This window comes from Meriones unguiculatus, chromosome 15 (genome assembly GCF_030254825.1).
Source record: "Meriones unguiculatus strain TT.TT164.6M chromosome 15, Bangor_MerUng_6.1, whole genome shotgun sequence".
NCBI lineage: Eukaryota > Metazoa > Chordata > Mammalia > Rodentia > Muridae > Meriones > Meriones unguiculatus.
Genome location: NC_083362.1, coordinates 75,215,344 through 75,240,728, shown reverse-complemented (window position 1 = coordinate 75,240,728; position 25,385 = coordinate 75,215,344). Strand labels below are relative to the sequence as shown.

The following is a 25,385-nucleotide window of genomic DNA, read 5'->3' as shown; positions in this document are numbered from 1 at the left end:
TGAGTTTAAGGTATGTGTGAATGCACCACATCGTGGGAATTGATCCCCCCCCCAAAAAAAAAAAAAAAACATGAATTCATCACATGGATATGGAGACTCCAAAGTCAGTGTCTCTTCTTGATACTAAAAAAAAAAAAAAAATCCTCTTTTGAGTTGTTGGTCAAGTATGGTTCCAAAAACACCCTCAAACACTGTAAGTCATTTCTAATGCTCTTGGTTACCCTGCAGATAATACACACTTGAGTCACAGGATATGGAGAAATCAAGCTGGTACTAACTTGGGAGCTTCATACTTACTGCCCCATGTTCATAGTACCAGAAGGTTCCGTTTACAATACTGAGAGAGAGAGAAGTAGTCAGCAATCGCCGAGCTGTGAACCCCATGAACCACTGTACTGACCACCTGGCAAAATATGCCCTCTGCTGCAAGAGCCATGAATGTTCTGGAAGTAGCCAAATACTTCCTGATTAGATCGAAAGTCTGTTCCGTGAGACAGAGCCTGTGCCTGGTACTGTTAATTGCGCCCTAATCCAATGGCTGGATGGATCCTAGGGCATAGGGAAAACCTACTACTATTATTCTGCTAAATGGACAGAGTAATAATCTGCTTAATTGAGGAAGAGGGATAGAAAGATTATAAGAGCAGTAGGAACTGCATGTCCACAAAGAAATATTATTTGTTGGACACCACAGCAAATCAGAGCACTTATGAGTGCAGATATAAGACCTGAACAAGCTCAAAATCCCACCCTGGGCAGAGAAGGGGCTCAGGAAATCACATCTCTAGCTAAAGAGCAACATGCACTTGATGGCTGCTGCTGAAGGGAGAGTCAGTTTTCTTCAGTAATGTGGCCCCGAGAAGGCTGCCCATGCTCCAGCAGATGGTCCTATACCCTCCCATGCACACACAGGAAACACTAAGTGAAGACAGCGTCAGTCTGTCTGTCTGATGTCTGTTTGTTTGTTTTTAAAAGAAAACACATAAAGCTTGGAGGGAATAGTGGTAGGAGGATAGGAGAGAAATTGGAGAGAGAGAGAATAGGAGGTGGACTTGATCAAAACACATTAATATGCATGCATGAAATTCTCAATAAAAATGAAATCAATAAAATTAAAATATATCTACCCTTTAGCCTAACAATGTATTTCCATCTTCGTTTGAAACCCAATGTCATGCCTAATTAAGTTCATGAGAAACAGTTCCACTAACGGTAGAAACATACAAGAATGGTCGTTATGCCGCCATTATTAAAGCTACTGCGCACTCTCAGACAGGACAAAGGGCAAAGACACAGACTGGAATAGGCAAGGGATCATCTCCTGCAGATGTGTCCTACATACAGAATATATGAACAATATAGGCCATGAGGGCAGGGGCGGGGGCTCTCCTGGGTAGGAGTGATCCGTGTCACAAGCCCCCAGCTCTGCCAAACATTGGTCTAGAGATGTAACTGATAAAAAAACAAATCCTGACAGTATATTATTATTTGTTGGAGCCTTAAAGAGGAGAGTGTGAGGGTGACCGCTCTATGCTTTGGAGAGAAAACAGATAACTGAGGACACCCAGCCTGGCTAGGTATTAAAGGGTTATTTACTAGGAGCCTACCAAGGTGAGCAAGGGCTTGGAAAGCTCCAGCTTCTGTGTGCAAGGACACATGTGTCTCTCACACACGCATGGGTCCCAGGAGAAAACAGAGCAGTCCTGAGCTTGGATTACTGGAGGGTTGGCATGCCCTGCCGTGACTGGCCGGCTGAAGGAAGCGTGGCCTCTTCTAGGGCCAATGCAACCCCTAAAAAGTATGGAGATATGGAGAGAGGTGTCTGACCTCCATCCAGTCTCTCGGGTGCCTTCCAGCAGGAGAGCAGAGCAGGGACAGAGCCAGACAGGATGGGGAACCGATCCTCCTTATCAGTGTGTTTGAGGTGCTATGATTGTTTTGGTCTTTTTCCATAGGTTGTCGAAGATATCCTAGCTAACCAAGAGGAGGAAGAGAAACTCAAAAAGAAAAAGAAAAAAGAAGAAAGGGAGACTAGGGTCCAAAGACGCAAAATTGATGAGAAGAGAGGCTTCCAAAAAGAAAAATCGAAGGTAAAGAGTGTGTAACTTTTTTAGAATTCTCTTTTGCTTCACTCTGGCTTTGCTCAGTTCTCAGGTCAAGGAGTAACCTTGAAAGCTGCTAAGGTCACCATCGGCAGCTTCAGACTTCATTTTGTTTTATGTTGACCAGCGTTCAGTCACAACCTCGTCTTCATTTCATAAGTACCTATTAGGACAACTGTCAGTTTATATAATTTACATAATTATTTCCCCCAAAATAAGTCACCCCACTTGTCTTTCTTCAAGACAAGCTGTTTGTCAAATCAAGAAGCCACTGTGAAGTGAAAATACCCCTGTCTTTGTTAGCCCAAATGTGCTCATTTGAATTCAGCATAAAACTGAACTTAGCCAGTGCAGTGGGGCATGCCTTTAGTTCCAGCACTAGGGAGGCAGAGGCAGGCTCATTCCTGTGAGGTCGAGACCAGCCTGATCTACAAAGTGAGTTTAGGGTAGCCAGAGCTGTTACACAGAGAAACCCTGTCTCAAAAAAAATAAAATAAAATAACTAAGCAATAACAAACAAACAAACTAACTAAACTAAAACACTGACACTGATGGTGCCTTAACAGCACTTTCAGAAACCACCAATAAAGTGTAAGCAACTAGCATTTAGCCCAGGAGATAGCTGGGTAAAATATATTAGCCCTGCCTTATTTTGCCAGCTCCTGTTTTGTTTTAATTACATGCTGTCTTAGTTTCGTTTCTGTTGCTATAATGAGATACCCTGGAGGAAAGAAAAGAGCAGCTTAGGTGAGAAAGGGTTTGTTGTGGCTCACAACCCCAGCTACAGTCCATCACAGCCGGCTGTCACGGCAGCAGAAGCTTGGGGCAGCTGCTCACACCTAGGCAAGAGCAGAGAGAAATGAATGCGTACATCTTGCTTGCCTGCTTGCTTGTGTTCAGCTTCATTCCTTCACTTTTTACAGCTCAGGAGCCCTGTCTAAAGAATGCTGCAGCACACCGTGGGCTGGTCCTCCCACATCAATTAATGTCATCCAGACAATCCCCATAGATAAGCCCACAGGCCAACCTCATCTGGACAATGTCCTATTGAGACTCTCTACCCAGGTGATGCTAGAGTGTGTCCAATTGACAATTAAAGCTGACCATCAAACATATCTTGCTGCCTCTTTGGAGGTAATTGCTTGTTACCCACAGGACACAGAGTTGGCGCCTTGACACACGTCCCATGCAGGGCGCGATTGGGAGTGGAGGTGGGTTGTTTGCGTTTGATGCTATCTCAGGTCAGTACTCCAAGTCCTCATCCTCAAGCACATCATCCATCCTGGTTAGAAGGCCAGGTAGGGATGGGGGAAGAGTTCCACTATACTTGTATGGGCACTGGCTTGCCCGCCTTGACCCTCACAAAGTCGTTGGAAGTTGTCACTCAGAAACCTGGAGAGACTTCATATCAATAATGATCGATTACCTTTTTCACTAACTACTATTAGTAAAAGTCATGCTCTTCCTGAAACATCACACACGCGGAGAGCTGAACATCCTGTAGGTCCATGAGATTGTCAGAAAGAGTCATCACTGAGAAGAAAAAAACCGCACAGGCACAGAGTACTGATCTGAACAGCTGGACTTTTGGCTAGCATTTGACGACCCCATCACTGCTGGGCCAGTGGATGAGGGAAGGGTGGAACTTTCCTTGGATCTCTGTGTTTTCACATAAGAACACCATGGATCGTGGGGCAGGAAGATAATAACAGGCAGAGGAAACAGATGTCTGCAGTGAAACAGTATTTACCAGAGAAGACAGGGCTGTTGCACACATGATCTCCCAATGGCCGTGACTGCAGGCAGAAGGCCTGCACAGGACCAAGCCAGCCAAAATGCCAGCGTGGACTAGGGAGGAGCTTGTAAAGCCATTCCTCTAGCTGAGGAATTATTGCCACAAGATGGCTGCAGACCATCAAGGGAGATTCCATTTTCTTTAAGGATGTGGCCCATGCACATATAAGCAGACCCAGTGGATTTGGGGAAAAAAAAAAAAAACCCAAAAAACAAAAAAGACATGGATGGGGAGAACATGTGGGATAGATTTGCTCAAAATACATTATATACATGTATGAAATTCTCAAGTGATGGAAAATTTCAAATAAAAAAGGAGAGTGTTCTAAAATAAAACACCTGTAGGTCATTTGATCCCTTCATCAGAATCTCAGCAAAATCATGAAATGTTGAAAATAGGAACATTTTTCTTCTGTCCCTGGATCCATCTCAAGACACCACATTGAGCTTTTAGACAAGAAACAAGAACCACACAGGAAATTTGGTCTTCCTTTTGGAGCTAATGGAAGAGAAAACAAAACCCAAAACAAATCCACATCTGAGCTTCTAAATTTAAATTTTCATATAAGAATTTTAGAAAACATTATTCACCTCACTATTTTATGCAGCATAAACTTGTGCTCCCATTGTGAAAAGCGGAAGCGGGTGCTTCTCTGGGGTCCCTGGTGCTCAAGCCTGGCCATTTGGTGAGTCCCGGGGCAATGAGAGACCCTGTCTTAAAACACAGGTGACACCGGGTAATGGTGGTTCATGCCTGTAATCCCAGCAGCTGGGAGGCAGAGGCAGGTAGATCTCTGTGAGTTCAAGGTCAGCATTGTCTACAGAGAGAGTTCCAAGATAGCTAGGACTACAGAGAAACCCTGTCTGGGAGGGAGGGGGGAGTAGAATCCAGGGGCTGGAGTAATGGCTCAATGTGTAAGCATGAGCTGCTTTTCCAAAGGACCCAGTTTCAATTCCCAGCAATCATAGTGTCACAACCATCTGTAGCTTCAGTTCTAGGGAGTCGCCCTCTTTTGACCTTCATAGGCACCATACACACACGGTACACATACATACATGCATACAGACAGACAGACAAAACACTCATAAATAAAAAAATAAATAAATAACTTTTAAAGTTGAGTTTAGGACTAAGGAGATGCTCTCTCATCAAGCACTTACCACAGAAGTGTGAGAACCAGAGTTCAGATCCCCAGGACCCACATAAGTGCCAGCTGGGCTTAGCAGAATACCTGTCAGTCCAGCTTCAAAAGGAGACACAGGGGAACCCAGAGCAAGCTGGTTGGTGAGACATGATATCAGTGAGCTCTAAGTTGGATTGAGAGGTAATCCAGGATGATTACACGTCAACCTCAGGCCTCACGTGCACGCACACGCATCCCCTACACACACACACACACACAAACACACACACACACACACACACGTGTTCTATACATAGACATGACTACTACACATACAGAAGAAAATGGTGTGTGTTGGGGAGGAGGAAGAGTAGAGCCCCTTGTAAATGCAACAAGTTGGACTCCACCAAATTCAAAGCCCCTTGCAGTGTGAACGGCCTGACACGGAGGATTTAGTCGGGAAATGGCAAGCTGTGGCTGGAAGATCCATAGAGACGCTCTCACAGAACAGAGTATAGAATATATAATGGAATCTCACCATTTCCTAGTTTAAAAATTACTTTTCAATGGATTTTTAGTTTGTCGTCTAAACTGTTTAAGATTTCAAGCAGTGCATTCCTGCTCCCATACATCCATGGGGGATATCTAAATTAGTGGCTACCTCCATGGAAGAGACCTCTATGGGGGACCCCTTCACGGGGGATACCTCAACGAGCGGATTCTTCATTATAGACAGCTTCATGAGGGGTTACCTCTGGGATAGGATACTTCTGTGAGGGAACCCTGAAGCCAGGACATTTTCTGCCAATGCGCGATCACTTCTGCAAACATGCTGTCAGCAGCAAGTAATGTCGTTTGTCTGGCTGTGGCTCTCATGGTTCTCATGCTACCTTCAGGGAGGAAAACAAGGAAGGGGCCCAGCCTACAATTCCCCCCACTTTGCAGAAACCACACTGTACAGCATTGTGAATTGTTGTGAGTGCTCTGACTGGACCAGAACATGACCAGAGTGCCACTGGGCAGCTCTTTGTGCCCGGACACTACACCACCAGCTCTGAGAGCTCTTGGTTGATGGTGTCACCCACCATGACTAGCCACAATCTTCTCTCTAGTCTCTTGGCACAAGGAGGAGCTCTGTATTGAACAATTAGGCCCCGGCCATGGCACTATCCACACCCAGAGTGTGGCCCTCCTGCTCGGCCTCTTCTGTCTCATAGTCCCATCCAAAGGTTTGTCTCCGTGGTGACTCTAAATGTCATTAAGTTGGCAACAAAGATTAACAGCCATCACATATACCTTCAGATAAGACCGGTGAGAGGCAGAAATGGCCTATGACAAAGACGAAACCCAGCACTAGGAGGACTGTATTTCACTGCCCAACTGTGTCGGTCTATGAGAAGATAAGAGAATGTTGCCTTCTGTCCCTCAGCTATTCGAGGAGAGACCTAAGCATTCACACAGTCAGGGTATGAAGTGAGGGTGGGGCGGGGCAAATGAAGTTTAGTCACACCAACCAACAACAAGGTAAGAATCAGAAGTGACTTGCTGCACCTTTTCAACTGTAAAACCCGTAACTCCTTAGCATTCAAGGACAGTGAGCACACGTTCAGAGAACAATGAAAAGTTCCTTCTGTTAAGAACAATGAGGGTGACCCTTGTCCTTGGAGTTTTGTGTTTTGCACAGTGCTGTGTGTGGTGGTGTCATTTGTGGAATTAATGGGGTGTGTGGCTTTGCTGCGAGGCAGCAGGAAGATCCAGAGGGTACTGTGAATGCCTTCGGGAGCCAGATCCTGCTCTCTGGCATCGGCAGACAGTGAGTACACTAAGCAGGCCCTGACTGAACAGATCTGAAGAAATGCAAGGATAGGGCTTGTGTAGGCTCACACCCTCACTGGGAGCACCGGGCTCACTGGGCACCCAAACCAAGCTTATTAAAGTCATCAGTGACAACATGAGATGGGAGGAAGAAGTGGCATGCAAAATGCAAGAGACAAGAAGGATGGCCTCCCTGGCCTGGCATGGAAGTGGCTAAGAACTCAGATCCATGAGTTAGCTCCTTCATCCATCTCCTCTGAAGATGTGTGTGTGTGTGTGTGTGTATGCAACCAAGACCCAGGTTCTCACTTCTCACCCACCCGGCCTTAGCCTTCCCAGCTCGATGCTGAGCCTGAGCGAGCTGTGTGCATGACACTCATTTGCCCACAGCAGCCAGGGCTTTGCTTTTCTCTGTTCACAACAATCTCCAGCTTCTTGGCTCAGCTAAGAACAGCAGGGGCATGGCTGGAAAGTTTCTGTCAGAAAAACAATGGCATGACCTAGTGCAGTGCACTTCTGTGGCCCTACAAGCAAAGATTCAGAGGAAATCAATGACCCTAGGACTACGACGGCAGAGTCAAACTTCCTGAAGAAAATCCTACAATACTCCAAAGAAGTGATGTATCAGTGAGGCGGAAGAAAGAAATGCACTTGGAGGAGGAAGCAGAAGCTCCGAGCTGCCCTTTACCCTTCAGTGAGAAGGCAGCTCATATAACTGCTGATTATGTCATTACTGCATGGAAGGCTGGGCTCTGTTATGTCATGGGAATGTCTAGTGTTCTCTCTTTAAAATCAGCAGGATTAGATGTTTCCCAAACCAGTCTCACAGCGGGTTTTGCCCCTGAGAACTTGAGCTTTATTGTAGAAATAAAAAGAGGCCTCTAGTTTTGCTTTTATGTTCCTGCCTCAAACACCTGTTGCATACAAAGCTATCCACTGGTTTCAGACAGAGCAGGAAGCATGTGCGAGACGGCAATGTTGCCATGAGGGTCCTGGGCCCAGAGTAGGGAGAACAAGCATGCTGATAGCCTGTGATGTGTATAGAGAAACAGATTTCTATCAGTGGGAAAGGCCTCTCCCACAGCGCCACTGTGTCTGTTCCAGCCAAAGCAGGGTCCCAGTGGCCAATCCTGCCTCTGCTGCCCTGCCCTTAGGCCGAGACCAAGGTCTGGGGCCTTCCAAGGCCCTTCCTCTCTGCTTGGCTTTTTTTCCTGTCTGCGTGTCTGTGTGCATCTCTCGCTTTCTTCCCTGCCTTCTCCTACACACATCTGTATATCTGTGTCCTACTGTTTCATGTGAACATGGATGAACTTTTCATTGTTTAAACAGACGACTCACCCACATTTCTCTCTCCTGTCATGGCTCTGCAACACCACTTGTGTCCCTTCCCTGGAATCCTCTCCTCCTCCTCCGTCTCTTCTTCCTCTTCTTCCTCCTCTTGATTTTTCTTCTGTTCCTCCTCCCAACCCTCTTCCATACCCCACTCCTCCCTCCTCCACTTCCTCCTCCTCTCTTCCTCTTCCTCTCTTCCTCCTGACCCATCCTCCTCCTTTTCTTCTTGCTCATTCTCCTCTTTCTCTCCTCTTTCCTCCTGTTCCTCCTCATCCACCTGATGATCCTTTTCCTCTCCTCCTCCTGCTCATTCCCCTTTTTTTACTCCTTCTACTCCTCTTCCTGTTCTCTGACCCCCATAGTTCCATGGTCATTAGTAATGTAATCACTGTTGGAAATGATTTGACTTGATTTCCATGGCTGCCTAGGTGTGGTTTGTTTTCGGTTGATTGCAGGATTTTCTTTCCTCCTCTCTGAGACGTGCAGGGAGTGGGCCCTCAAGCATAGGCTCCTCACTGAGACCCCTACAAATAACTCTAGAAGAGCTTTTTGCCCCAACAGGTGCACAAACTGCAACCCAGAAATGTAAGAACCTAAAAAAAGCAAGAGAGTAGGACCACTCCAAAAGGTCACAGCCCTTTGGAAAATAATCCAAATACGCTGAGATCGATAAAACGCCAAGAATGCAAAACACTGGCTAGAAGGCACCAGCAACTCCAAAAATACATATGACTGAAGAGAGGAAGTAGATGAGAAAGCCAGAAGCCTGGATAAAAAATTCAGAGAGAAAATAAAGGTTTTAAAGAAAAATAAAAGAGAGAAAGAAAGCGAAACTAAAATTTTAGAAATGAAAACCTCAATAAATCAAAACAAAAATATCAACAGTAGACTAGATCAAGCTAAAGAGAGACTCTCAGGGATGGAGGACAAGATTAAGGACACACTGTACTCCAACAGCAGTAAAGCAAACAAAACTAAAAATGACCACAAGTGTGCCAGACTCCAGGACTTGAGCTAGAGATCAAAAACGATAATCCATAATGTACATACTGAGATAAAAATGAAAGGCTCCAGAATCCACATTAAGAGGGGGGAAAAAAAGCCATGGTGGGGGTGTGACACACACCTTTAATCCCAGCACTTGGGAGGCCGAGGTAGGTAGAGCTCTGTAGGTTTAAAGCCAGTCTGGTCTAGAGTTCCAGTGTAGCCAGGGCTACACAGAGAGACCCTGTCTTGAAGGGGTGGGGGGAAAGCCAAGCACAATGGGAGGCAGAGACAGGAGGGTTCCTGGCCCTGTTGGCCAGCTAGCCTTGCCAAACCAGAGCACTCCAGGCTCAGAAAGAAACCCTGTCTCAAAACTAAGATGAAAGCAATTAAGGAAGACATCCACTGTCAATCTCTGTCCTCTACATATACATAAATGTCTGTCACCTGCACACACACACACACACACACACACACACACACGTGCCTGCAAACATCATGCCTCTCAAAAGGAACTCCAAAAGCCAAGGAGATAGAAAATAGGAAGACCACAAATGCAGAATCCATGCCTGAAATGGCTCTATCACCCAAAGCAGTCTACAGAGTTAGTGTAATCCCACTCAAAATTCCACTGACATTCTTCACATAAACAAACAAACAAACAAAAGTCCTAAAACCCACACAGAAGCACAAAGGCCCAAACATCCAAAGTAGTCCTAAACAAAAAGAATATTGCTATGTTGCTGGAGCCATCACCATAACCAACTTCAAACTGTACCGTAAATCCACAGTAACCAAAACAGGGTGGCACTGGCACAGACAGGCATGTTGAGCAGTGGAACAGATGAACAGACAAGAAGCCCTACAAATACACCCACGAAGCTACAATCACCAAATATTTTACAAAGGAACCAAAAACAGGAACTGGAGAAGAGACAGTGTCTTCAAGTAGTGCTAAGAAAACTGAATACCATGTGTAGAATGGCTTTCATCAAGAATACAAAAAAAAAAAAAAAAAAGCCAGACATCATGGTGCAAGCCTTAAGGCACAGGCAGGCAGATCTCTGTGAGCTCAAGGTCAGGCTGGTGATAGTTCCTGGCACCAATAGCTACATAGTGAGACCCTCTCCAAAAATAAATAAATAAATAATAACAATAATAATAAAACAGAAACAAGCAAAGATAAAAATGATATAAACACTAATGTAAGTTCCTTCACAAATGTCTGAAAGAGAACTGTCTGGCTCCGCCACCCCTATACCTACATTTGAAAGGCTCTAAGTCTATGTCACCAAAAGGATCCCTGCACATCCATGTTCACAGAAGTACCTTCATAGCAACCAAGACAGTAATCAGCCTACGTGTCCATCCACAGACTAGAGAAAGAAAATGTGGACCACACACACAACAAAGTTTTGCTTGTCTGTAAATTACAATAGTGTGCCATTGACAGGAAACAAATGGAACCTCAGATCATCATGCGAAGCAAAATAACCCAGACAAGAGATGAGAGATGAGTGCTGTGTGTTTTCTCTGATATGAAGAAATTAGACTGTTTTAAAAGTATATGGAGTAGAAGGTGGTTATTTGAATTAAGGAAGAGGCCAGTGGGAGGAGAAAGGAGGAACAAATGAAGGTGAAGGAGATGGTTATGAGGAAATTAAAATAACAGACACATGAAGGGAGGGGAAAGGATGAAAAGGGGCTGGTAACAGATGAGAGTGTGGTCACTCTCTCTGGACACAGGCAGGACTTCTGCCCCTGAGCACCAGCTATCCCTGCTGCTGTTTGTGGGTTTTGTCTCTTGCCGAGGTGTCTCAGTACCCAAGGGCAGGACAGTGGCCAACCCTGAGTAACCCTGCCCCCTGGGCGGGCTCCTCAACCCGTGAGCTTTACTTTAATATCAGCCCCACCGATTAGCGGCAACTCTGCTCTGTGCTCCGGTACTTCAGGGACCAAATTCTTTCCTGGCTCTGAAAGGCTTCCTTACCTGCCTGCCAAGCTGTGGTCCTGGGACCCCTTCTCTAGGCCCCTGGGCATCTGCACAGAAGCCTGCACCTCTTGCTTCAGCTGTCTCTTCTAGTGAGCAGGGAACTCCCAGCACCTGCAGTCTAGCAAAAGCCTGTGGGAGGAGGGCCCCAGCTTTGCCAAGCAGAGCACGGGGCTCAACTAGGGTCAGAAACTGACTGGGGTCTAACTAGATAGAGTTTGAGCAGTTCTCTTAAGTGGGGCCTTCTGGAATGTGGTCTTTGTGTCTCGCTCACTTGCTAACTCAGGGCATCCTTGTAGCAGGTGTTGGTGCCTCGTTCTTTCCCGTGGGTGGAAGGGAGCACAATATTTATTCACCTATGGGCTGAGAATGCATGTTTTATAATCTTCTTTCACCCAATAAGTGTTTGTGATAGGCAGAAATGCCAGCTCCAAGACCAAGGGACAGCACTATTTATGGCCCTCTGTCTGCCGGGAAGTGGAGGGCTCTCACAGGAAGGAAGACTCATGAGAATGTGGGCAAATCCAGCCAGCGCTGGGATGTAAAGCTGGCTGCTGGTGGGAGGTTCCTGGGGGACAGAAAGCATTAGTGGCCAGAAAAAGGAGCCGGATAAAGGAGGAGGCAAGGAGAGAGCATGCCACTGTGTGCAAGACAGCATCCTCCTCCACGTGGCTGCAGCAATGTCAGAGCAAGGAAGTGGCCTGGGGGCGGGGGACAGGGCTGGGAGGGCTGCTTGCAGCCTGCTACAGGGTGGCACTTTGTCCTATGGGGACAAAGTCAACAAGGAACTTTAGGACAGATGTCCTAGGGCATCAGTTGAAGGGAGTCTTAAGATTGATCGTATCTGTGCCTGAGTCCCTTCAGGAAGGACATAGAGGGAGGCCCTGAGTCGGACAGTATATGAGCAAGGGTCCTATCAGATGACCGAGATAAGAAGAGAGTAAGACCTCAGGAAGTGCTGGAATCAGGACCTGTGGCTTGGCACCATTTGTGTATGAAAACAGGGGGGGGGGGGAGCAGTCAGGATTGGTGGCACAAAGGTCATGTGGTGTCCAGGGCTGTGGACACAGAGATTGGAGAGCCACCATGCAGAGAAGTGCCTGTCCTACAGACGCCTCAGTAGCCTGGCCACCCTTGCTTCCAGTACCAGCTGTGGAACTTCCCTGGTGGACAGGGCAAGATCCCCAGCCCTGTCAGACACAACCTCTGCGCCTTTTGGTCTGGTCTTAACAGATAAATTGCACCTGTAACTAACAAGAATATTCTTCTGCTCTGAACAGGAAGAAGATGATGAATGGAAAATGTCACCAAGTTTTTTCTTTAAATTGATGGAGGAAGGAAACAGCTCATACAAAGGTCAGTCTCATAGAATGCCTGGTACTCAAGGGGTCACCCTGTCTGCCATGTGTGGCCAAGCTCCAGTGGGTAGACAGGCCTTAATTCAGCCAAAACCTGTCCATCTCCAGCAACTTATGCTTCCTCAAAGCATAAGTTGGTGTGGTAGCTACTGTCCTAGTTTAACAAAAACAACTTGGGAAAGACAGGGCTTCTTTCAGCTTGCAGTCTGCCGTGAAGGGATGTCAGGGTAGGCACTCAAGTCAAGAACCTGGACTCTGTAGAAACACTGCTTACTAACTTGTTGCTGATAGCTGCTTCAACTTGCTTTCTTATAGAACCACCTGCCCAGTGGTAGCCCCGCCCACAGTGAGCTGGACCCTCCCACATTAGTCATCAACCAAGAAAGTGCCCTCAGAGACTTGGTTACAGGCCAGTCTGATGGAGGCATTGTTTTTAAACTAAGACTCTCTCTCTCCAGATGACTCTAGCTTATGATAAGTTGGTAAATTAATTAGTTAATTATTAATTAATTAATTGAAAATAGAGTAACCATCACAGTTAGTTTTTCATTTTCAACTTGACACAACCCAAAACCACCTGGGAGAGAATCTCAAAGAACTGTCTAGATGGGGTCAGCCTCTGAGCATGTCTCTGAGGGACTGTCTTCTGTTGATGTGGGAAGCCCAGCCCGCTGTGGGTGGTACCATTTGAGGCCCTGGACCATATAGAAGCTGAGATGGTGAGCTTGGTGACAGCAAGAAGGCAGCATGGGTGATTTGTTTCTCCCTGCTGTTGACTGTGGGAGTGACGTGGCCATTCAGCTGAGCTCCTGCCTGTCAAGGAGGAGCTCCTTCCCTACAGCGGGGCACTGTAGCCCAATAAACCCTGGTTTTTTCAATCAGGGTAGTTGTCACAGTAACAGAAATGAAACTAGGAAAATGAGGACAGAGACACACGCAGGCTAGAAATGTTCTAGAATCTTCCCCAGTTTTGTGCACCTCAGCTGACCATGCTCTTGCGTAGTGGCAGGAAGAAAGGAATTGCATTATGGAAATGAGATCCACAGGCACAAATCTTAATCCTCTCAGACAAACGCCAGTCTCAGCTCTGACAATTGCTCTGTCCGTGGTTCAGTCCCATTAGTGTGGCCAGAACCTGGCAGGGTGACAACGGATGGGCTCCGCCCTTTCTCTCATCTCCATTCAAATTTGTCAGGACTGTTATCCAGCTTCTTAGCCTCACTGTGCCCTCGGGATAACCCTTAAAGGATGGTTGGCCAGTGAGGCCCTGGGCCCTAGTGTGTTGTGGAAATTCCTGGGAAATGTAATAAGGATGTAAAGGGGAACATTATCAAACGTCAGTTAATCATGGACTTCCTTCCCAATCTAAGTCTGATCTGGACAGCAGCGGATCAAATAAATAAGAGATAGATAGGTAGATAGATATATAGATAATTTAATGTTGATTCAAAGTGTTTATCCCAGTAAATTGAGTTATATCCTTAACAACAAGTTCACTATAGTTACAAGTTCATTTGCTAAGTATATTCTAGCAGGAACCCTCTTAGAGCCCTCCAGAGGTAGGGCCGCACAGGGTGCTCTGGGAGAAGCCAGAAGTGACTGAGACTCTGCTAGCATATAGCACCTCAGTCCATTGAGGAGGAAGGACATCAAAAGGATCAACTAACATTTACCAGGTGCCCAAAGCATGCAAAGACAATTATTTTCTAAGCCCGTGTCATGCAGTCTTCAGAGGAATCAGGAAATGAACACAGTCCCTTGTCACAATGGACCGTTGGGAAGCCTGCCCTTTACAGTCTGAGGCTTCATTCACGTTTGCATGCAGTGAACAACAGCTGCCACCAAAAACATCCACCCATTCGCATATGCACTTGGCAAACTCTGATTGTCTCCGCCATGTCTGGTGCAATATTGATCTGGAAACAAATATGTGAGTCCTCGATATGCCCGCAGGGCATTGTATGTTGGATTGGCAGATGGGGAGGGCGCACGCTGGGTAGTTACGTGAATTAGGAGGAAAGCAGAGGCGTGCCCTGAGCAGGCAGGACCTTTGGCAACCCACTCGGCAAGTCCAGGCCTAAACACGGTTCTATTGATGTCCCTGTGTGTGTGTGCGTATACAACAACGATGATTGGCGAGACACTGCACTGCAGTCTTGGTTTGGGGCCTTTCCACCAACCTGATTGTGCTGTGCGTTTTTTGCCTCCCACCAGCCTTCAGGATGGTTTCCACACAGAGGAGCCCAGTAATGCCACATTCATTTTCTCCTGGGCCCTCTGCTGGGAGCCCTCCACGCCCTCACAACCACCATGGGCCCTCCCTGGCCTCTGCTCACTGCCAGCCCCACTCTTGACTCCTCTTCCTCACCTTGGTGGCACCACCATCCAAGATTTCCTGAGCAGGAAGGACTTCAGGTGTGTAGGGCCGTGTGCACGCATTCACCCTCAGAAACCAGAAGAGCTGACTCCTCCCTTCCCTTTTCCCACAACTATGCAGAGAAAAGGGGGGCAGAGGAGGACAAATGGTGGAGGTACGCCTCCCTCATAACTCTAGGCACTCGGAAGCTCCCATCAGAATGTACCGAGGAATCAAGGCGCGCACTGTGCAGAGCTGAGAGAGCAATCTGTGCGGGAGCTGAAGGCGCTCCTGAGGCCACATATTCACTTGTCTTCCCCTGGCATGCGCAGCACACTCCCACAGCAGCAGCATGCCCCCTGCTCCCCTTGCTCCCAGGCTTGTCCCTTCAGCCCTAGTGCCAGGATTGCCTTCCTTTGGGCTGCTGCAGAGCTGTGGGTCTTCTCCCCACCTGAACCCTCCTCGCCCCTCTGTACTCAGCTCAGATGCCAAGTAGTGGGTGTGTGGCTTCCCACAGTGGGGCCCAAGTCCCACAGGGCAGGACCTGTCACCTACGTGCTCTGGAAGTGAGGCCTGGTCTGAGACTGATCAAGCCAGCAGCACCATAATTAACACGGAATTTACTTCCTTTGGGAAGGAATGAATAGAGAAATGAACACATCAGACTGAGGCAGATGGCACAGAGTCAGTTTTCACTGTCATTTTTAAACATGAGTGCAAGCAGTTGTGGGCATGTTTCTTTTCGACAAAAAGCAAAAACGAATTTGTGTATGTGGTGGGGGGAGATTTGGTATTCCCATAGGAAGCTGGGTCTTGCAACCTGCAACACCCACAGAAATCCAAGAAGCAGAAAGAAGCCTCAAGTGTCTGCTAGTTGGAAGCCTTGGCTATCATCTCCCAGGTCTGCAATAACTTAAAGAGGGCTCTCTTCATCTTAGAATCCTTTTCATTAAAATCAAAGGTTTGCCTTCTTCAATAATACATTAGCATTTTAATCACTGAGATTAAGGCCCCTCCCAGCCCTCTTCACCGAACCACCCTCCCCTTCCCTTCCATGTGAAAGGGCCCTGGCCTGCTTTTCACAGCCTAGGGATAAAAAGCTCTTTCTGGCTTCGGGAGAGTGAGGGCAGTGAGTGGCCTCTGAGGGTCCCAAACAGCTTCCTGCATTTACAAATGCCCATGAAATTCCTGAAGGGATTGAAAAGTGCCCTGGCAGAAGTGTCATGAGAAAGCAACTTTTCGATGGAAAAATCAGCCCATTGAGACCTTGTAGAGGGGAAATCAGACGGCTTCTTGTGGGGAGCCCTGTTGTGAAGCTTAGCTCCAGTGTGTGAGCCTGTTACTGTGACTCTTAGGGGGATACTTGTGCTGTGGTCCCTCCTTGTTAAATATTCCACACTCCTTCTGCTACTGTTGAAAGCCTTGTTCTCAGAGTCTCTCTAGCAATGCTAAGAAGTGAGTCCCTGTAAATAGCAAAACAACTTTGGCCCCTGATGTCTTAATGTAACAGGTAAACTTTGTGGTGGCTGAAAACTTACCAATCCTGCAAGCTGGGAAGTTATCATTAGTAAATGACACTTTATAACATATTGAAGCTCTTTTTTCTATTGTCAGGGGAAAACAAGATTTTTTTTTTTTTTTAACACAGAGAAGGAATCCAGTGAGCCAGACATGGCAGTCAGTCGTGGCAACTTAGAAGGCTAAAATAGAAGACCTCTAAGTCATTGAGAACATGTCTCAAAAAAGAGGCATCTATAAGCGCTGCATTTAAACTGTTCTACATTTTAGAAGAATGTGTACTTCAGAAAATGAGCTTACTAAGAATGTTTTTATTTATTCCTTGATGCTTTCATATATGTATTCAATGTATTTTGATCATCTCGACCCACCTCTCCCTCCCACTCTCCCTACTTCCCTCAGCAGGAACCCCTCCCACCTTCACAGTCTCTCTTTTTTTTTTTTTTTTCATATTCTGCTGAGTCCAATTAGTGCTCCCCACACACCCGCTGTGGGAGCATCCACCAGAGCATGCGTGGCCACAGCAGCAGTACCCCGAAGAAACATGACAGCCCCAGCAGCCATGCACTTCCGGTAGCTCCTGGTTGGGAGTGAGGTTTAGTGAGCCACCTCCCCACCCATGCTGAAAAGCTCCCTGCCTTGATTGTGCACAGGTGAACATAGCTGCCGAGAATTCATGGGCGCAATGGTCATATCATGTCCAGAAGCAAGAATTTCCTCTCTGTCGGCCCCGTCTTCCTGCTCTTACATTCTTTCCTCCCCTTTTCCCATAATGTTCCCTGAGCCTTGGTGGGATTGATTTAGATATTGAGAGATGAGCACTCAGCAGTCACTTATTCTTAGCACTTTGCTAACAGCTTCCCATTCAGACAAAAGCTTCTCTCACCACCACGAATCTATGGGTATAGACATAACTGTTTAGGAGGCGGTTTGACACGTCCATTATCAAGACAACAGTGGCAGAGTCCCATAGGGCCTATGACTTCCATAGCCATGGTTTTAATCAGGCTTACAGTTTCAAGCATGAATTTCTTCCTGTGGAGCAGTCCTCAAAGCCAATCAGAAAGTGGTTGGTCTCACAATAGCAATGCCACTGGTTCGCCAGTGGGCACATCTCGCCTTGCAGCTTGCAAAGTTCAACTCTGGGTAAGACCATTTGTGACTTTTCTTCCCCCAAAGCTACATAGTACCATCTAGCTCTGTGAAAGCTAGAGGAAACTTCAGCTTTATTTCTATATGGCTTTAACAATAGAGTCTTAACCATATAGTTACGATGGGCAACCAAAAATAATGGTCATAGCCTGTGTTGCTTTTAGGGTGTCTCTGGAGCGTCTACCAGAAGACACATGCCATTAAATGAAAACCACATTGTCAAGTGTGGGATAGTTTTCTATAAGAAGTTGTTGGTCAGTGAAGCTCCAGAGACATCTTTTTTTTTTTTTTTTTTTTGCCAGACTTGTTCCCTGCTAGACCAAATGATGCTACACCATGAACTTCATTCTCAACAATTTTATCACCTTCAAACTAACTTTCTTCCATTGGTACCACTCGTCTCCTCCTCCCCCGCCCCGCGCCCACCCTGTGCCCTGTCTAGGGGAGGACACATGGAAGAACTGGGTCTATGAAAAATGCACCAGTTTGAAATATGAGGGTTTTTTTTTTCCTGATTCTTACAAGTCCACATTGTGCCTTTTCAAGCACTTGCCTCCCTCTGTAATCACTCGCAGGCTTACCCACATATCTTGGTGTGGAGACTATGGTGTGGGAAGATGGGTCCTCTGATAATCACCCAGCTGAGCTCGCTCAGGCTAAGGTGAGGTGTGTGAGAACCCTTGCTGGTGCCGAAATCTACCAGGTTCTGTCCCAGCTAACATCTGCTGACCTCAGAGTTTGACTAGGAAGGAAAGCGGACCATGCTGGCATCCACTGCTTTCCCACAAATGACCATGTAGCCACTGGTGTGATGTCTGTAGCTTGCACACCTGACACACACTTTAGAAACTAGACCTTGTGTCCATGTCTTAATGAAGCTCTTCTTTCCCAAGGGGTCTTGTCTCGGACTTCCCCAGAAAAACAAAACGGTCATCACTAACATATCTTTGTTTTCACTTTACATTTCTCTCTTTTGTTAGGATAGCACATGGCAGGTCTATAAATCCCATCGCCCTCTTGCTGCTTTATTCAAATTTCTGCTCCAGAAACAGGAAAGATTGGCGTGTGTTGAGATTACAGCTCTCGTTAACCTAGATATTGAACATGTTTTTTTTAATTTCCTTTTTCTCTGTCTTTGTGGAGTACAGACATGTGGCTGCATAAAGATGAATCTTGGAACTTCCCTCAGGACTATGACCCAGAAATTATCAAGGAGGAAAAGCGGAGAGAATTAGAGTCGGAGATAAGGGTGCAGGTATGCCCACATTTACATCCAGGAGGGGAAAAGCCATTTGCTGCAATGATTACACTTTTCTTCAGTTTCCAAACTGATGCATGATCCAAGAATTTACCCCCAAGGAAACACAAGGCACGTGAAGCCACCTAAAAGCGGTGTATTTACTCCTAGGTTGATGAACTGATGAGACAAGAGCTGAAAAACCTTAAGCTAGCTGTGAACAAAGAGATTGAACTGCCAGGCAAGGCAAAGAAAGCGAAGAAGGTACGTACTTAACAAGCCTAGATGGCGGATTTAGCCGCCGGCAGCAGGGCCTCTTGGGTGGCTGGTTGCACCCAGGATGTCCCCCATTGTGTGGTGGTGTCAATAAGGATGCCCCTCCCCCCCCCAGCCAGGTGTGGTGTGGCATGCCTATAATCCCAGCACTCAGAAAGGCAGAGGCAGGCAGATCTCTGTGAGTTCAAGGCCAGCCTGGTCTACAAAGTGAGTTCAGGATAGACAATGCTACACAGAGAAACCCTGTCTTGAAAAAAACAATCAAAAGATGGCCCCCATAGGCTCATATATTTCCATGCTTGTTCATCAAGAATGGTGCTGCTTGGAAAGGATTGGGAGGTATGACCTTACTGAAGGAAATGTGTCACTTGGGGGTGGGCTTTGAGCTTTCAGAAGTCCAAGCAGGCCCAGGGGCTCTCTCTTCTGCAGACTGTAGATGTGGATATAGAATTCTCAGATGCTGCTCCAGGATCATGTCTGCCTGTGTGCCATCATGTTCCCTGTCATGATAATGAACTAAACCACTGAAGCTGTAAGCAAGCGCCAATTGGATGCTTTCTTTTATAAGAGTTGCCTTGGTCATGGTGTCTCTTCACAGCAAGAGAACACTGACCAGCATCCCTGCTTTGGCTGACTTCACTGTTCACCACCCAGTGCTCAACTGTATGACCTTTAAGTGGGAATAACCCTGCCATCTGAGAGAATCTTCCCAGGACCTCCATTACAGGTTACTATCACCCAAGCCCTACAGAGGACGGGTACCACCAGAAGGCCAGAACAAATGCCCCCCAATCCGTCTTCTCCCATCTGCTCCTATAGTGAAAGCCAGTACCAGCAAGCAGGGCTTGTGAGTGGGAGAATCAGATTGAAAGGAACCTGATGAGTCAACTCTTAAATTGCCACAGATCCATCCCATGGTGGTTTAAACAGCCAGCTGGACTTAAGGGTGTGTAGTTTATTCCTTTAGCCTCCTGTCTCCACCTTCATTCTACGCTTCAGCCCTGCAACTGGGCCAGAATGCTCAAAAGAGAAATAAATCCAAGCTTCTTGCTCGGTGGCGGTATCAAAGGCACAGAGAACGGTGGTTTGGAGACACTAGGCCACCCTGCCTATGACTCACAAGCTCAGCTTCACTGTGTTGAGTCTCGGCATTGCAGGGGACACACAGTCTTAGGATACCTGTCTTGGTCCATTTTGTGCTGCACATAAGGCCGTGTGACAGCTCTGAAGTCAGACTGTCTCAGAGCTCTGTTATGAAGATACAACTCACTGGCCTGGTGCAGTCCTCTCTCCTTTACAGGAACATCTCTTCATACCACTTTTCAGCTCCATGCATGTCTTATCTGTGAAAAGGGGGTGTGTTCGTGACCAGACATGGAAACTAAGCTGATCACAGTAGGTACTACATATTGGAGGTGGCTGTAAGCTCCTCTCAGGTGCCTGGTTTCCTCTACCTCGACAGCCATGACCAAGGTCACATCAGTCTTACATCACTCCTCTGACCCCATCTCACTTCCTGTAGTCTAGCACCTGCCAGATGCCTGTGTCACAACAGGTGTCAGGTGCTCTCAAGAGATTGCTGACAATTCTGTAGCTAGAAGAATTTGCACAGGCTGACCCAAGCCCTGGTGACCTGAGGATGACCTTCAGGGCGAGCTAAAGCTTAGCTGGTTACAAGGAGTCTCATAGAGAGAGCATTAGCCCGAACGGGACACAAAGGGAAGGACAGCACAGCATGTGACAGTTTCCAGCACCTACTGGAGATGGCAGCTTAGAACTTACCCAACATCCTGAGTGGTATCCTCCTGAACACAGTCTGATTTGGACACTCCTCATTCACATTCTCCAATGGCATCTCTATCTCCCAGGAAGAAACGAGAGCCTTCCTCCAGGAGTCGTCTGGAAACCCCATAGTGGCTTTTGTCTCTGTGTATACATGGACTCTGTGCTGTGTCCTATTTATGCTTCATAACTAGCAGGTGTTACATTTGCTGATGAGACCGTGTTAATATATTTCTTATACTTCAGGGCAACAATGTAGGAATGAGTAACCGAAGGAATTAGTAACCTCCTCTGGCTCAGAGAAAACCCGCAATGTCTAATATTGAATGGATGAATTGTTAAGCCAAGCTCCTATAGGGATTGGTCTCTATAAACTACATGAGTATTTCAGAGTATGACACTCTGGACTCCAGGGAAAGTGGAAGAGAAAAAAAGTTAGTAAAAAAATTAATTAATTTAAAAAATAAAATAAAATTACAACAATAATAGAGGAGGGAAGACTTCTAAGCCAGAACCAGAAAAAGACACCACAAAAAAAGAACGAGGTGTCAACACTCCTCACTAATGCACAGACATATCACCAACAAAACACTAGCAAGCTGAATTTGCCAGCACTTAAGTAGATTTTGCTCCAGGACTGTACAGTGCAAGGATGGTTCAACTCACACAGATAGGTCTGTGCGCCCCACTGCATTGACGGAACGGAATTAAAAAGTCTGAATCATTCATTGTTATATCAACTGCTTTGGTCCATGTCATTTCAGAAACATGGGGAAAGTATGTGACATAGTTGAATATTCTTTCACGAGAAAAACTCTCAACAAGTTAGGTATAGAAGGAATTTACCTCCACACAGCACAGCTGTCTTAACATTATGCTGTGTTCATAAGAGGATACAGACGTACAGATTGGCAGGCAGACAGACTGACAAGCAGACAGGTAGATGGAAAGGATAGAGGGCCCAGGTAGCCCTGTGCACAAATAAACTGATTTTTGCAAAAGCAATTCAAAGGAGAGAAAAGGCCTTGAGGACTTATGTGCTCGCTTGTTTTAACAAAATCATTGCTTATTTCCATTTTCTTTCAGCAAGGTAAAGGGAAGAAGGGCAGGAAAGGGAAACGGGGAAAAAAGGATAGAGACCTGACGGCTGACAGGTGAGGAGTGGGTTTGTTTGGGGGTAACAGATGTGGGGAGTAGAGAGCAGAGAAAATAAGAAATGCAGAGATGCACCCTAAGTTCTGGAGCAGCCCAGGGTGAGGCAGCCACTTTCAGCCCTACCACGACCTTCCCGGACAGAGTGTGGGGCGTGGTGGGCACAGGGGGAAACTACCCTACACAGACTCTAGATTGGAAGAAAAAAAAAAATGTACAACAAAACTACCTGCCTGGAGGTAAAGCTGCCCATTACATCTGAGTTCCCGTAAGCTCTGAAAATTCTAATACTTATATGGAAGTCAAGGGTTAGGTAATGTTTATTAAAAAGGGCATAAAAAATAACATCATGAAACTTCAGAACATGCAAGCTTGAGCTCCTATTGGCTGAGAGAGCCTCGCTTCCTTTGCAGCCTCACCCTGTCCCATGGGCACTTCTCCCTGCCTCGTGGGAGAGCTGCTACAGAGATGCAATGCAGCTGAGTCTCCGAGGGCTTGTTTGCAATCCTTGAGTTTCATTAGCCCAAATTATAGATGGCCTGAAATGCTTGTGTTTTGTAAACTCAGCACGCAGGCATTTGGACAATCACCTCGTCGGTGAGTTCAGTTAACACGCTGCCAGGCATCATTCTGAAGCATCCTTCCCTTACCATGGATTTTGCTCATAGTAGACATGAGCGACATTCATTGAAAAGAAGCCCACCTGAATTTTCTCAGAGTCCCTCTGCACTCACCCTGAGACAGCCAAAGTATCCCACAGCTGGTGCGTTCTTGGAAGCAGCCCCGCCCTGAGGTCACATTGTGTGACTGCCTGGTGCCTATAGGGCTCCTCAGGTGCATTTGAAGACTCCAATGCCCCCATTCTTGGAAAGACAGACATCTGTCACTGCTTGAATGTTAAAACTGCCCAGGACAGAGACACGCGGTTATGTTGAGGAGGGTCTGCTGAGGCAGACCGCGGAGTCACAGGTGTTTCAGAAGCTTTGCATAGTGTTTTCCTCCTTCGTTCTTGCCTTAATTCCAAACAGTGGAGTAATGAGAAACGGAGAGCTAACGCTGGGTCTCCAGATAGGACCCTGCTCCTAGTTAAAAGCATTCATCCCCATTCCTTTGCACTGAAAGTATCACCAAATACAATGGTGATGACCAGCATGCCCGCATATAGACAGTGGACAATGATTGATAGACAATGAAGGTGTCCTGGGATATTTCCTTGTACTTGAATCTGTCATAAATAAGTCAGAAGCAGTTCGTTTTAGTTTCCTTTCTGATACTGTAATTAAAAACAAAAACCAAAACAAAACAAAACAAAAAAAAACGCTCTGACCAAAAGCAATTTAGGAGAGAAGAGGGCTATTGTAGCTAAAAACTCCAGGTCAGAGTCTATTACTGAGGGAAGTCGGGACAAGAACTCACAGGTGAGCCTGCTTGCCGTTCCACACAGCATCACCTCCACCCAAGGAGTACAGCAGGGACTGTGGAGTATGCTGATTGCTAGCTGGCTCCTTCACTGACTCACACTCAGGCAGCTTTCATACAGTATAGGACCACCTACCTAAGGAATTGTGCCGCCCACAGTGGGCTGGGTTCTCCCACATCAATTAATAATAAAGACAGTCCCCTACAGGCAAACCTACAAGTCAGTCTGATCTAGATGACCCTTCAGTTGAGACTCTCTTCTCCGATGACTCTTAAGCTTATCAAGTGGAAGATCAAAGCCAACTAGAACAGAGCTTTCTGGTGAAAAGACCCATCTTTTCCATTCATTTCAATGTTCAGAAATACAAACCCACCGATAGCCACCTCAGCCCTTCAGCTTTAATCCTAAAGACCAGCCTCCCGGCTCCTGTTAGCTCTACAGTAATACCACAAGACAACTTCTGTTTCTCTCATCAAACTAAGTAACTTCTAAACCAGTATTTGTTCATTAGACCTTAAGGCCATTTTCAAGTTGGATTTATTTTTTTCCATATCAAAAGCTCACTTAACTATGAAAAGAAATCCAAATACAAGCTTGGGTTTGGAAATTCCTATATTTTCATCATGTTCGAGTTTTTTTTCAATTTCATGTTAATATTCTATGCCTACATTACATGTTTATATTAAACACGCATTCCTGTGGAAATTGTACACTGGCTGTTTCTATGACATTGTTCGGGTACTGCCATTCCAACTATCATAGTAATCAAACCTTCAGCTGTCAACAGAAGGTATGATTTTTAAATATAATTGGCAAACACAGATCCCAACAACTGAGGCCTAGGGGCTCTGAACTAATACCATCCTGGTGGAATGTGGCTTGACTCTAACAACATTCTTGGGTCTTTTTCAATCATTTTAATCATGCTCATTAAAATCACTGTTCAGTGAGAAAGCTTTTTAAATACAGTTATATTTTTTACTTTCAACATAAAACAAAGACAAGAATAGGAGGGAAGGATAGAGAAAAAGGAAGGATAAACTATCCCAAAGGATAATTGAATAAGACTCAAGCTGAACTTACTGGATTTCTATGGACCAAACCCCAGCTAATATCATTGGGGATTTCATTCATTAAATAGAATCCTATGTTGACCATTTTCAGCTGTTATAGATTATCCGTGTCCTGGCTGTATGCCCATTCCCCTCTTTGAGATGTGTTTTGTTATTGTTGTTGTTGTTTAGGCATGTATATACAACACAGAACACATGCACACGCATACACACATAGGCACACACACACACAGCTTTGAACAATTTGTCTCCATATGAGAATTATCTTCAGCCAGGAGAGGTAGCAAACACCTTTAGTCCCAGTACTCAGGAGGCAAAGGCAGACAGAGCTTTGTAAGTTCAAGGCCAGACTGGTCTACATAGTGAGTTCCAGGACAACCAGAGCACCTGGTGCTTCCATAGTACACGACCCTTTCACAGGGTGTGCTTCCCAGACACCTTTTGTTTGAGACCCTGTCTCAAGCAAAACAAAACAAAGAATTATCTTCAGGACTGGGACATACTCCAGCTCGGCTAGGCTGCAAATCAGGAAGCTCCAGATTCGTGAGAGACTATGTCTCTCACATACACACAGAGAGAGAAAAACAGACAGACAGACAGACAGACAGACAGACAGACAAATTATCTCCAGTATAAGCCACCCTTGCTCTTTGTATATGTTAACCACAATACTATCAAGTTGAAAAGAAACAGAAGTTTCATGAAGGCTAATGAGCTACAGCTCGCAGATGCTAACTGAATATAAAATTCTAGGCCTCTTGTATTGCTATCATTGGGTAATTTCTAGTTCATATCTGGACCATCACAAAGACTGATGGAGTCATAGTTGGTCTCCGATGCTCACAAATATAATTCTTGGTAATGGGAAACATCCAGTATCTACATGGTTGGCTGAAAATACCGTTTTCAAAAAGCCTAAT

General features: G+C 46.0%; 1 protein-coding gene across 1 annotated transcript in view; it reads left to right on the top strand.

Annotated features, from left to right (window-relative positions):
- The window catches only part of Iqca1 (IQ motif containing with AAA domain 1), a 114,880-nt gene that overhangs the window by 51,196 nt on the left and 38,299 nt on the right, over nt 1-25,385 (top strand). The window contains exons 8-12 of the mRNA XM_021644002.2: nt 1,956-2,090; nt 12,422-12,497; nt 18,674-18,780; nt 18,934-19,026; nt 21,907-21,974. Coding sequence (XP_021499677.1) covers nt 1,956-2,090; nt 12,422-12,497; nt 18,674-18,780; nt 18,934-19,026; nt 21,907-21,974 — 479 coding nt within the window. The remainder of the gene's footprint in view (nt 1-1,955; nt 2,091-12,421; nt 12,498-18,673; nt 18,781-18,933; nt 19,027-21,906; nt 21,975-25,385) is intronic.